General features: G+C 39.5%; 1 protein-coding gene across 3 annotated transcripts in view; it reads right to left on the reverse strand.

Annotated features, from left to right (window-relative positions):
- Positions 1-10138, reverse strand: part of RRM2B (ribonucleotide reductase regulatory TP53 inducible subunit M2B) — a 48696-nt gene extending 38558 nt beyond the window's left edge. Inside the window, exons 1-5 of one of the 3 annotated variants that reach the window (XM_064267983.1) lie at positions 9870-10138; positions 5288-5443; positions 1748-1864; positions 825-958; positions 270-364 (exon numbers count right to left, since the gene is read on the reverse strand). In XM_064267983.1, the coding sequence (XP_064124053.1) occupies positions 270-364; positions 825-958; positions 1748-1864; positions 5288-5329 (388 nt within the window). In that variant the 5' untranslated portion in view covers positions 5330-5443; positions 9870-10138. Of the gene's footprint in view, positions 1-269; positions 365-824; positions 959-1747; positions 1865-5287; positions 5444-9067; positions 9268-9357; positions 9521-9869 lie in introns of those variants that run through there. The other 2 variants (XM_064267984.1, XM_064267982.1) reach the window with 2 other exon arrangements.
- Between the last annotated feature and the right edge of the window lie 2383 nt (positions 10139-12521).

The following is a 12521-nucleotide window of genomic DNA, read 5'->3' on the forward strand; positions in this document are numbered from 1 at the left end:
ATTCTATGTGATTGATTCTTTTTTACCCATAATTACATACTAACGTTTTAACCTTTCAACTTTTTAAAAATAGATAATCGCTTTAGATTATTTTACCACAGATTTCTAATTAATTATTAGGAGTAATGATTTTATAAAAGGGGCATACTGAGACATTTGTATGCCTGTTCCATGCTATGACTTTGATTTGTGCTAGATAGTCACGCCACATAAAATAGTGTCATATCACCTGAGGCAAATTTGTTCACACATAAATTAAAGCTACATACCAAAAGTAGATTTTCTATCTGCTATCCATCTCAAAGCCCAATCTGCTTTTTTCTTAACATACGGCATTGTTTCAATTGCATTAAATAAAAATTCCCTGTAAAAACAAAAGAATGAATGGCAAAGTTATCCACCTGTTTTTCTTAATCAGATTAAATTTTCATCAGAGATAATAACTGCAACTGTATGGTATGCTACTAGATCTGTAGGTTTTCTGTATTTTTGCATGTCTATAAAATATAAACATGTAGGTAAAACTCAAATTAGTGGTTTGGATAAGGTCTAATAAAAAACTGAGTAAATTCAAACATACAATTTCTAAATAGAATGTGCTAATGAACAGGTTTTTTTTTTTTTTTTTTAAGATACAATACCTAAAGATCAACTGGTTCTATACAAGTTTGTTTTTTTTTTAATACGTTATTAAAAAATAGAAAGCATACTCCTAAACACCCATATTTGAATAATTCTTTCTAAACATTTAGTTTTGGAGTAAATTCTGCCCTTAACATAAGCTATATGATAAATCTTCGTAAATAAAATCCCAGCACAGATACCTTTTCTTGGGATCTCTGATGTAAGTGTCTATTAGCAAACTGTACATCTCTGAGTGAACGTTCTCGATGAGAATTTGAAAGCCATAGAAACAGCGGGCCTCTGGAACCTGTACCTCCTGACTAAAGCGCTCCACCTAAGAAAACAGGGGAAAACAGATGTATCCAATTCTGTGGACTCTCATTAAACACTGCTATTTAGAATCTAGGCATCAGAATTAACACTTAAATATTGCCTGTCATGCCACAACCGGGTCACAAAGACCTTATGGGTAATTTAAGCAGCACTGTTTGTCCATCGACTTTCAACAATAAATTAGCTGCATAATGTATTCGTTCTTAAGCAATTAAATGAACTGATCTGTTAGGTGGAAATACTTTATATAAGCCAAATAAATTTTAGCACATCTACCAAAAATAATTATTATGCTTTGTAGAATTGACCTTAAGTCATTTTTTTTGACAGTAGACAATAGACCCAATATCAATCGAAGCCTTTTCAGTTCATGGTGAAAGTTCTTATCTTTCTCTTCCGTTCTCTTTAAAAAGAAAGCATGACTCCCGATCAATTATAATTCAAGTTCAAAAACGGGCAGTCAGAACTGAGTGCCCTATTATAGAGCTCTGGAAGGGTTAGTAAGGTGCAGATTCTGTATTAGTTAAGGGTAGAAATCAAGCTACGTTTATACATTATAAGTAGTGCTGATTGGTACAAATTATGCTGGATTTCATGATATTTTGCTGGTCAACTGGCAAAAATAAATCTTTTTCTCTGACACTTCATCAGAAAAATGTTTTCAAGAGTTAACCTTCAACTAATTCATTTCTTAGACATCTTTTTTCAGGCTCAGTCTAATTATCTTGCTGCCATTATCATCATTTAATTGCTGCATGGGGACAAAAGTAAAATAAAACAAAAATCTTACCAAGTTTTCATTTACAATTCCATCACTGGCTGCAAAAAAGGCTAAGATGTGGGAGATAAAATACTTCTCATCTGATGTAAGCTTGTTCCAATGAGGGAGATCCTTTGATAAGTCAACCTGAAATTAAAAGATTTTTCAAAAAATTTAACTTAGAGTTAAATTCTTCCTAAAGTATTTGGAAAACTAACTTTTGCCCCCAAATTAAGGAGGGTCAGCTCTTTACTGGTAAAATGTGGGAAAAAAAAAAAAAGTGTCTACATTACAAAGGAATCTGATTTTCTGGCTAATTGAGAAACAGACTAGCCAGAGTGTATTTTAAACATATTGACATTAACATTTAAACTGAATGATATATGAATAAAGTCAATTTCTGCCTTATATAATATTTACCATATTGTTAGGTAATCTGGTTCAAGTTGCTGTTGATTCTGACTCGGGGCAGCCCCATGTGTGTTAGAGTAGACCTGTGCTCCATAGGGTTTTCAGTTGCTAATTTTTTGGAAATAAACTGCCAGGGCTTTCTTCCATGGTGCCTCTGGGCAGACTGGAATTTCCAACCTTTTGCTTAGTAGTGGAGTGTCTTGTCAACTGTTTGCAACACCCAGGGACTCCCAGACAGACAGATAACAGGCACCCGTTAATCAATTATAGCTGCTACTTTTCCACCAACTGATCTACTTTTATACCCAGAAGTAATGACTTTATAGGCATGGTTTACTTGAAATAGAAATATTTTTTAAATGTTTATTAGAGATAGTCCTTGAACTTAAGAGATGCACCCTTGAGTTTGACAAAATCTATAAAAATTGTCTTTAAATGGACCTTGTAGATATTATTTTGTCTCAGGAGAATCTATGTTTCACAATATCCTTGCAAACATTTTAAATAAGCAACTGTCCTTTGTTCTTTTATTTATTCTAACAGAGCCCCATCCCTTTGACCTTTCCAAAAACAACCAGTACTCCATCCTTTTAATCATTTGAGTGTTCTTTTCTAAAATTCTTTTTCCCGTTAACTTATTCTTTAAATGTTTACCGAGTACCTACTACATGCCAGACACCATGCTAAGTGTTAGAGACAAAATGGGCCAGGGAGGGGGAAATATCTGTACACATTTTTTACAATACATAAGCTAAAAATCAGGTTCTGTTCTATTAAGACCTCAACTCAGGTTTAATTGAGGGACATCTTCCTGGTTCTCATTATTATATTCCTGATACTAAATGTTAATATTATAATATGCTTGTTCTTAAATATTATGTTTTTAAGTTATCCCTTTGACCACTCAGCTTCAAAAGGTCTTATAAATTTTATTTATACTACATTGGTCACTTCCCATTTCACATTTAGAGAACCTGCTCAGGGCTCCATTTTTCTCATTATAAAGTATTTCTTTAATTTTTGACTGTCACTTATAATTGTTCCTACCACCTGAAACATAAACTTCCATGTCCAGCTTTATCTCAGCTGGGCAAATTCTCAATTTCACCATCAAAATATGCCGATTCCAACCTAGCTGATTATCAGAATTGCCTAGGTGGTTTTAAAAAATAATTCCCCAATATTCTGCCTTCTAAATCAGGGTTTCTGATGGTCGGTCATATTTGGGAACTAAGCTAAACCATTGATAAAATAAGGGTCTAAAGGTGATTAAATTGTAACATATATAATTTGTTTAAATGAAAACTATTTGGACCTAAAAGTTTGACTTTCCTTCAAAATGTGTATTTGAATATTCCTATAAGCTGCCTATAAAATATGTACCAACCTGTATGTTTTAATTTTTTTAATAGCATTTCTTACAGTACAACATACTTGCCTAAAGATGAAGATAATTTCCATGTAAAATTCAAGAAACCAAAATATCAGAAATGCGTTTTTAACTGGTGACTGAAAAGACCACCTGTGTACTCCGTTTGTTCTCTTAACCATATCTAACAAAGAACTTCCTAAAAACCACAGACGGTTAAAGGACAGTAAGGTGTACCAAACATTATGGCCCAGTTTGAAAATATTGGGTTTTGGTGGTGGTGGTGGTGTTGCTGTAGTTCTACACAACTATCATACAACAAACATGTTGACAATATAACAATAAAGATGGGTAAGTGGATAAAACTTAGAGTATAACAGAACATTTGAAAAATTGATGCCATCTATGATTTCTAGTTTAAACCTCCCCTATTGTACATATAAAATAATATCTTACATTTAGTGCTTACTGAGTACAGGGTACCATTCTAAGTATCTCATTAGTCCTCAAAATAACCCAATGAGCCAAGTACTACTAGCCCAATTTGTCAATGAGGAAGCACAGAGAAGTTAAGCAGCTTTCCCAAATCCACAGCTAGTAAACAGTAGAACCAGGATTTATACCTAGGCAGCCTGGCTCTAGAGCCTCAATTCTTAACAGCATGTGTTTACATGTAAAGGATAAATGTCTCTAGCAATAGACCGATACACACACACACACATATATATCCCTGGATGGCATGAACAGTTAAGCACTTGACTACCAGCCAAAAGGCTGGCAGTTCAAACCCACCCAGAGGCACCTTGGAAAACAGGCCTGGTGGTCTGCTTCCAAAAGGTCACAGCCTTGAAAACCCTATGGAGCAGTTCTACTCTGCACACGTGTGGTCACCATGAATTGGAATCGACTCAATGGCAACTAACACTTGTCTATTTATCTATGTATATACACTTTTTTTATACACATTTCTGTGTATATATGTATGCATATGCACACATACATGTGCACACACTCACATTGAGCAAGTGATACCTACGTAGATATCATCCATCATGTTCAAAGATGAAGACCGATGATGTGTTCAGTGAGAACATGGTGCAGTCACTTGCATGACCAAATGTCCTATGCAAACCAGCAAGTATTCTCTAATTTGTTGTATTCAGCTCATTTCCTAGGTGGAAAATGCTCCACTAACAGAAAACATTCTACAGCTGTCCTTTTGTTACCGGCAGCTGTGCCAGGTTTGATGTAGCTAAGGGGAATGCCAGATTGGGAGAAGCACTGTAAATTCAGCCAGGCAGGCTCAGGGGTCAGTGTGCTCACTGCCTGCCTGAGTGGTCAAACTCTCCACGTGACGGCTTCTTCTGTATAATCAGATAAGTCTCTCCCAGATAAGAAAGCAGGGTTACTGTGGCTTTCACTCTTTTTTTGGCTATAGCTAAGCTGCAATGTTATTTATCCTACTGGCCATCAGTAAAGATTAACCTTTATGTGGCCACTGCAAACCAAAAGTATATTTAAAAATAGAAAATGTTTTAAGATATATCAGAACGGAAAAGCTGACAGAATGAGATGCAGCCGGAAATTTGTTTACAGACAGTAGTCTAAACACAAAACATTGGAGAAGAGTGCATTTTGTGTCAGTAATTCCAAACATTATCTTATACGACTTAGCTTATTCAAGGTTATCTTATATAATTTGAACTTAATATGTTAAAATTGTTCAGTGTTTTGTAATAGAAAATATGAACACAGGACTATAGAGTGCTGATAAAGCTGATGCTTCTTACCTCTTCTGCTGTCCAGAAGGATGCCTGTGCCTGTTTATACATTTTCCAAATATCAGGGTACTGGATTGGAAAGATGACAAACCGGCGAGAACTCTTTCTTAGGAGCGGCTCTTCACTTGACTTCACTTCATTTTCATTGGTATCTGAAGATAACCTCTTTGAAGAATAAAGTACACACAACCTTTTTATGTAGTATTTCCCCTTTTAGTTATATATGAATACACATCTCGGGAGTTCAGGAGAAAGCACAGGTGTGACAGCCACTTGGCCTGGGTTGAATCCTTATTATCAAGAACATATGGCTAACATTGTTTGATTAGTCACGTGACTTTAGGAAGCTGTTTAACTTCTCTGAGCCCCAGTTTTCTCATCTATAAAATACCTATCTCATAGGTTTATTTTGGTGACTAAAAAGTGCTCAAACAGAGCCTGGCACATAATAACCAAAAGACTCATTACTGCTACTTTGAGGATAAGCACAAAACTAGACCCATAAGTGTCATGAAGAACAAATGTCCAAGTTTGTGGAGAAAATGTCTTTTAGTCCCTCTCTGAGGCAGAATAGTGATACTGATAGACTACTTTTTAATGTTTTGTTTTCTCACATTAACCAAAATGCTACAATACTTATCTGAAAACATTCCTTACCAACAACTTGTCAATTTGTTATTTTATTTCCATTTCAACATAACCACATACAGACTCACTGTGGACTGTCTCAAAATTTTGTGGCATAAAGTGAGAAATACTATCTACAATACACAACCCCACTGCCATCTAGTCGATTCTGACTCAAAGCCACCGTATACGACAGACCAGAACTGCCCCATAGGGTTCCCAAGGCTGTAAACTCTTTACAGACACACACTGTCACATCTCCCATGGAGCAGCTGGTAGGTTCAAATCACACACCTTTCTATTGGCAGCCAAGAACTTAACCACTGTACCACCAGGGCTCCTAAATCTAGAAATTTGCTGGAATTTTGGAAATTTGCTGACACTCCGACAGGGAACAGTGCCACTTTTTTTTTTCTTTTTAAATCTCAGCAGCACCAGAAGAGTTGTGCATGCATGAAAATGAGTACATAAAGAAAGGTTAAAATGTATAAATCAAGATTATTAAGATACATTTAAATTCTGGACTCTTAACCAGAACTGTCTATTTCTGCTGTGCCAGGGCCCACCAAGTTTCTTCATCCTTACCACTGCCTCCATCCATCATCATACCTCTCCAAAGGAAGTGTGCATCATAACAGCCAGGGATGGGGAAGAAATGGCTAAGGCAAGGCAAGCTTGAGAGAACGGCCCAAAATGAAAGCATGAGGCTATAGAAGGTGGAGCTTGAGCACATCTCACACGTACTGTCATAATAATATGGATTGTCTTGTTTTGTAACTACTTATTTAAAGGTGCGGGCCTCCCTAGATAAAGCACCTGAGCCCCAGAGAACAGGGGCCAGTTTTTATTTATTGCATTGTTCCCAGAGTATCAAGGATAATGTCAATAAATGATAGCTAAGTGGACGTGCTGCTAATATCTCTTCATCCTGTGCTCAGATTACCTGATGATTTTGTAATTTACTGTATGACCAGATTACAATAGTAAGATAACTCGAATATGAAATCAAGTCTTCTCTGAGCACCCCCACATCTTACCTCTACCACAAAGGCCTGGATTAGGTATGTCACTTAAATACCCTCTTTGTGCTTATTCCTAACATAGCACATATCTCACTGCAGATCATTCTACTATTTATCTGTAGTCCTCGCTAGACTACGTTTCTTGAGAGTTAAAACTGTCTTCATAGTGGTGAAATCCCAAAAGCCTAGCATAGTCTCTGACAATAGATGTTTATTCCACCAATATTTGAGCAAATTTAAAGAACTGAAGTTTTCCAGTTTTTAGTTAGTGAATTTTTTTTCTGCCATTAACAGCTTCCAATCTCAGACGAGTCATAACACACGGAGAAATACAGTTCCAGGCTCTAGAACAGGAAGTATACATAAAATCAAGACCTTCAGGTCTGGCAATGAGGTTGCTTTTGAGTCCTGTCCCCACACAGATGCTTTACATACATTATTCCATTGAGTTCATACAACAACTGTGCCCAATAGGGAATACTATTTTCATTTCACTGATGGGCAAACTAAGTCTTGGAGGGGGTAAACTACACACATAGACTCACTCAACTAATAAGTGGCAGAAATAAGATTAGAAATGTATTTACTCTGAACTCAACCCCTGCCTTAAACTACATCTCTCTCTCTCTGTAGGTAATGAGCTGGAGTAGGGCCAGTGTCTACACCTAAAGCTCAGAATTCAAAGCAGTGAGATGAGCTGAAGCCAAAGGGAGTACATACTACTATCTATCTCTAAAAAAAAAGATAGTTTAAGCAAAAATAATTTAACAAATGGCAGTGATGGAACCAATGAAATGAGCATGGGGTTGGGGGGGGGGAACCACCAAATTAGATTCCTAGGAAAAGTATTTTTAAAAAATCATTTGCTTGTAAATAAAGCTGGAAGAACCAAGGTGACATGAGGCTGGTGAAAAACAGCCAAAATGATAAGGTTTATGGTAGGGATTTTTAACTGTACAAGTTTCAAAATCTGCAAAAACCAACTAAACAAAAAAACTACACTAGCCCTCCCTTTTTTCCCCAGGTTAAACTTACTATTATGTAATGAGATCATGAAGCATGTTATTGACAGAAATGTGTTTCACATGTGAATGATGGGACATTAAAAATAAGGTTCAGAATTAGTGTTCTGGAAATTGGCACCTCTACCGCAGAGTTTGGTGTGAACCTAATGACAATATATTATTCCAGGTTGTTCTTTATCATACAAAATTGTTTTCACTTGTAATAAGGGCCTAGCGGGGTGGATTATCCAGTAAGCAAGGTATGCACCAGCTTAATTATGTTTACTTACTCATCTGTAATGCACAATTTCACATGGGTTTCAACATACCTTTGATTTACAAAACCAAAATAAAATCAAACCCCAAACCTGGCAACTACAACTAATCTGTCTAAAGAAATGCAGGGTTAAACGTGGGTCTCTATGAGCTAAAACTCTTACTTTCCCTCCAAATATTCACAGCATTAAATCATAAACAGCAACAGGTCTCAGACGTACAAAATCAGTTCCTTCGTACATAAATGGTTTAGAGGTATTTGCAAAATAACAGGGTGTGAAAATTATGCAGCAGCCATTTAAAACTACCCACTACGCAACCCTACAGTCTAATAAATCTCGATTTATTTACAGTTATTAGGTACTGCTACTATCATGGAAACCCTGGTGGCGTAGGGGTTAAGAGTTCGGCTGCTAACCAAAGGTCAGCAGTTCGAATTCACCAGGCACGTTCCTTGGAAACCCTACGGGCAGTTCTACCCTGTCCTAGGGGGTCGCTATGAGTTGGAACCGACTTGACGACAACGGGTTCGGTTTTTTTCTACTACCATAGAAGCAGACAGTATGAGCACGTTATCTTAGGTTTATTAGGCACCTACAACTTTCGTGGCACTTAGTATACAACACTGAATTTAATCCTGTATACATGATGAAAGTGAGACCCCAAAGATTCACAGCTAGTTAAGTAGCCTAATTTTTTTCATTGTTATGAGGATTCCCTGTCTCTCCACCCCATCCGCCTCTCAATTTCCACAGGTGAATTTCCAACTATTCTCTCTCCTTGCCTCAGTTTCCCGGGCTAGAGCTCCAGGAGGACTGGAGGAGAGTATGGGGCGGGTAAGTGAGGGGGGTGCACCTCACCCGGGTCTGAAGGCTCAGAACGTCGCCCTTGGCGGGCCCCGGAGCAGAGCAGCGGAGCGCAAACCCGGCTCCCTCCTCAGCTCTCCCCAGGGATCGACGGCCTCGCCTGCGCTTCCGACAATAAAACCAGGCTGCGGCGACGGTGCGCGGCAGGGCCTGCACCGCTTTTCTGAGGGCAGTGGGGAGAAGTTCCCACAGCGGTTATGCAACTTGCAAGGCCCCGCCGCAACCTGCAACCTAAAGGCTCGGCGTGACTGGGGGACTGGAAAGGAAGCGGCAGCGACATTTACCTCATCCTGCTTGGCCCTGGCCGCTTCCGGCCTTCCCGAATCGCCCATCGCGCAGACTCCGCCAGAGCTGCACCAGCTAAGGAACCTGAGCGCGCAGGCCACCTCCCACTATGACAGGACTCAGCTGGCCTGCCGGTAGGTCAGCGAGGTTCGCCCCGCCCCCAGCTTCAGGGACCGGTCCCACCCTGGCTGGCCCCGCCCCACTCTCGGCACCGGCCCTGCCTCCCGCCTGCCCGCTGTAGAACTTGCTCTGCGCCGGCGGCCACAGCTCAAACACCGCCGCGCCCGCCTCATCTCAGGGGCCCGCCCACTCTGGTCGGCCTCGCCCCACGCCCCCGCCTACCCCGGCCGGTCTCGCCCCGCCCCACTGAGTTGGCCCCGCCTCAGGGACCCACCTACGCCGGCCGGCCCCGCCTCAGAGGCTAGCCTACTTTCACCCGCCCGGTCTCTCGCCGGCCGCTGAGGAACTCGCCCGGAGCGGGTTCTCGACGCCAGGCCTGGGCTTTGCTCACCTGGTACAGGAGGTGGCCAGACACGCCAAGCCACCTCTCCAGGTCGAGATTCCCCAGCTAGTCCTCGCTTGCCCCAGGAACGCGGTACGTCGTGCTAACTGGGCATGTGGACCAGCCACAGGATGAGATAAGGAGAACGCGTTATTGACGTGTGAATTGGTGAGAAACGGTGCGCTACACTATTGGTGAAAAAAGAAAGCCACATCGTTAAACTATTAATGAGGGGAAAAGGCTGGCTTGTTTTGTGTTTATGCAACCGAAAAAAGGAAGTGGTTGAGGTAAAAAGCGTGTGTGAATGGCGTAGCCGAGAGTTGAGAGTGAGGAGGAGGAGAGGGAAAAATTACAAAATTCAGGAAAGTAATTTGAAAGCTCTGTGGAATTGTTTCAGCGAACTAAGCTGTTAGTAATATTAACCGTAGTTAATATTTATTGAGTTCTTACAGAGTACCAAGGCACTATACTAAACACCATATGTGAATTAATTTCACTCTTCAGGACATCTCTGTGAGGTAGTATAGCAATTTCTTTCTATTACAGATGAAGAGACTTATTCTTGGAATAACTAAGATCATCCAGCTAAAAAGCAGTAGACTCCAGAATCTACTTCAGGCCATTGAAAAGAGCTTCTCTTCAAGGTCAAAAGCTAAAGTGGTGGAGAGAGGGAAACACTGGTGTAATGGCAGTAAACCACGGCTACAGATGGTGACAAAAATTTGGTTTAAGTACTAATACCTCTTTCTCAGGGAGACTATCAAAAAATAACTAAAATGGAAAGAAAAATCATCTTATCCAACAAATAAAAATAAGATGAAAGAGTTTTAAGTAGCCTGAAGCTGAAATTAATGGGGACTCTGCCATGTCTTGAACACCATGCACCTGTTGTGTGGATAGCTAGCTGTCTGAAGCATGGTAAAACAGTATAGAAAATATATTTAAGCTTTGAAAATGACTAAAAACTCTTTCTAAAACCTGCCCCAGTGTGGAGAGAGTTACTCTTCCTTAGGCATCTAAGCAAGTGCTGAGTAAAATTGTTTACATGTATTAGCTTTAAATAATAGACAATAAATTCTCTGAGGAAATTGAATCTCAAAGTTAGGTAATTTACTGTAGGTCACATGGCAAATAACCTAAGAATTAGGGTTCATTCGTTTTTAATTAAATTCATCAAACATGCCTTCTATGTGTCAGGCATCATATTAGGCATTGGAGATACAAAAGTGAATAAGCTTAGTGAAAAAAGAACATGGACTCTGGAGCCAGATCGTCATGGACTTGAATTCTAGCTCCCCCATTTATTAGTATTGTTACCCTGGGCAAGTTACTTAGCCTCTCTGTGACTCAGTTTCCTCTTTGGTAGGGTGAGAAAAGAACAATTCTTTCCTTACAAGGTTGTTGTGGGGATTTAATAAAATATTACTCGTAAAGCATTTACTGGGGTGGGAAATGGCTTTGATGCGGTGGTGGTTTTCTGAGTATAGTGCTAGGGGGGCTATCCCAGAGGTCATATCCCAGAAAGGCTCTGATCAAATCGAGATGCTTAAATCACACGGTTTATTGAATCCATTTAAAACGTGCAGTGTTTTAAGCAAGGAGAAAGACAAGGAGTAGGCTCATATATTTAGGAGGGCATAAAAAAAATTTTTTTTTTTTATGGGAAGAGGAGTTTGTGGAAGGACTGCACTGTCTGAAACTTGTGTTATTCAGTGTTCATATGTCCTGTCTTTGCTGCATCTGCCTTTCTAGCTGGTAATGTAGTTATAAGGACCAGAATTGAGGGTGAGCAAGGGGATTCAGCAGACAGAAAGTGCTTAAAGCCAACACATACTCTTTTGGAGAGAGAAAGGAGTAGGCATACCTGGTCACAGCCGTAACTCTCCATAATTTAGCCTGCTGAGCAGCTATGGGTTTTTTCTGTGTTTCTTAGGCACAATACACGTGGGGCCAGAATGGATGTCACCAATGGGTAGCTGATTTAAGGATAACATAGTTGTTAATCTGAAAGTGACATCATCTGTACCTTATGAATATTTAAGATTTACTTGACCCGTCAAGCCCTTTCTATGTGTGCTACTCTCATTTGTTGCATTTTTTAAATTTATGTGCAACACACATATGTTCCATTCTTTCTTTAACATGCCTCATAGGTTACTAACTTATTTATTCTTTATACTTAACACATCTTATAAATCTCATTATGTCTCCAAGATAGTTGCTTCCATACTTAGTTTCTCTTGATTTTTTATAGCACAATTGACTATTCTGAAGTAATACAGCAATTACCATTACAGTGCTTATAACAGTGCTTGGCAATCATTGTTGTTGCCTCTAACTCATAGCAACCCCATGTGACAGTAGAATTGCCACACAAGGTTTTCTTAGCTGTAATCTTTACGGAAGCAGATTGCCAGGTCTTTATCCCTCAGAGCCACTGGCTGGGCTCAAACCACCAGCTTTTCAGTTAGCAGCTGAGCGCTTAACCATTGCACCACCAGGAGTCCTTTGGCAATAGTAAGCAGTATTACTAGTTTCCCCCAAGATGTTTACATTTAATAAGGACCATATAAAAAATGTATAACTAAAAGATTCCTAGGAGTAAAAGGATCCTACATTTTCATAGAGTAGCTAAAGCAAAAGGAGTAGCTTAAGCAAAAG

The sequence above is a fragment of the Loxodonta africana genome, chromosome 14 (genome assembly GCF_030014295.1).
Source record: "Loxodonta africana isolate mLoxAfr1 chromosome 14, mLoxAfr1.hap2, whole genome shotgun sequence".
NCBI lineage: Eukaryota > Metazoa > Chordata > Mammalia > Proboscidea > Elephantidae > Loxodonta > Loxodonta africana.